This window comes from Monopterus albus, unplaced genomic scaffold (assembly GCF_001952655.1).
Source record: "Monopterus albus unplaced genomic scaffold, M_albus_1.0 scaffold40.1, whole genome shotgun sequence".
Taxonomy (NCBI): Eukaryota; Metazoa; Chordata; class Actinopteri; order Synbranchiformes; family Synbranchidae; genus Monopterus; species Monopterus albus.
In genome coordinates this window covers 1,074,188-1,075,758 of record NW_018127920.1, presented here as the reverse complement: position 1 = coordinate 1,075,758, position 1,571 = coordinate 1,074,188, and the positions used below count along the sequence as shown (strand labels likewise).

The window sequence follows — 1,571 nt, the reverse complement described above, 5'->3', positions numbered from 1 at the left end:
CAAAGCACTTCATAATAACTGAAGTCAGTGCTACAGGCCAATAGTCATTGTAACTGGTTGGGTGGGGCTTCTTTGGAACTGGAATTATGGTGGCAGCTTTGAAACACGTGGGAACAACTGCTTGGCTCAGGGAGATGTTAAAGATGTCCCTGAGGACATCCTTGAGCTTCTCAGCACAGTCCTTTAAAACATGACCAGGTATGTTATCCGGTCCAGCTGCCTTGCGTGGGTTAATCCTGGAGAGGGTCTTCTTCACACTGGCTACGGACAGACACACAGCCTGCTCGCCCGGGAAGGGGTTGGTCTTTTGTGCTGGTGTGTTGGTCTGTGTTTCAAAGCGGCCAAAGAACTTACTGAGGCTGTTCAGTAGAGAGATGTCACTATCACAGCTCTGAGGTGGGGGTTTATAGCCTGTGAGGGTTTGGACGCCCCGCCAGAGACTCTGTGCATCTCTAGTGTTGCTAAAGTGTCCATATACTTTCTTGCTATATTGGCATTTTGCCTCCCTGATTCCACGGGACAGGTTGGCTCTTGCTGTTGCTAGGCCTATGGTGTCGCCAGCCCTAAAGGCTGCATCCTGAGCCCTCAGGAGTCTGTGAACCTCACCTGTCATCCATGATTGTTGTGAGTGGATGCTGGTTTGAAAATATCCCAGTCTGTAGTGTCAAAACAGTGCTTCAGAGCAGAGGAAGCCCCCTCCGGCCACACGTACAACCTTTTGTGTTGGTCTGATGGCTGATGGTACAATCAGATATATTTTGTGTCACCCACCCTTATACAAATGGTGTGTGTGTTACAGTAGAGACCCACCTCTCATGACTGTCCTCACGGAGCGGATAAGGTTCATTAGCTGCACTTTGATGCCTGGTTCATCACCAAATCCTCCGATACTGTGGTCCACTCGCCAGCCAACTAAAGATGGATAACATGACCAGACATGGGTGGATGGATAAATAGATAATTATAAGAAATGAAAATTAAATATTCTCGATATTGCTCTTTAAATTAGACATTTTATAGAGTTTTTTTAAATAGTTATACCAGTATTTAAATGGTTCATCTTTTGTTAATAACTTGTCTCAATGTTGTACATTGGTTTTTGTTAATGAGGCGTTTTAAAAGCTTTTGCAACAAATGCCCATTAGATTTAAATGGTGGTAAACATTTATGTCACACAACTTTAGTTGTTCTGGTAGAGCAACTTTAAGAAATGTCAATCTTCATCGATGAATCACAAATGCTAAGATCTTAGTTTTGTTTCAGATGGGGGAAAGAAAGAAAGAAAGCTAACGTTAGCATTAACGTTAGCTAACCTATAGGCTAACCCAATTTCGAATTTCAAACGACTTCTAAAGCTAAGGGTACATGCAATTTTGAGAACAGTCACTTACTTTTACTGAGAAATCTTTCTTCGTGCAACACAGCGACAGCATTGACACAAAGTACTGCTGCTTGAATGAGAGAGTACAAAGTAAATGCCATGTTGTCTCTACAATTAGCTAGCTTTAGCTTCGCTGACAGTATTTACTTCTGACGTAGCCTACGGTGGCTGAGAAAGAACAAATCGTATA

At 43.1% G+C, this 1,571-nt stretch overlaps 1 protein-coding gene across 1 annotated transcript in view; it reads right to left on the bottom strand.

The window, feature by feature from the left end:
• The window catches only part of LOC109959699 (immediate early response 3-interacting protein 1), a 3,565-nt gene extending 1,994 nt beyond the window's left edge, over positions 1-1,571 (bottom strand). The window contains exons 1-2 of the mRNA XM_020599270.1: positions 1,392-1,571; positions 811-912 (exon numbers count right to left, since the gene is read on the bottom strand). Of these exons, the coding sequence (XP_020454926.1) occupies positions 811-912; positions 1,392-1,482 (193 nt within the window). The 5' untranslated portion in view covers positions 1,483-1,571. The remainder of the gene's footprint in view (positions 1-810; positions 913-1,391) is intronic.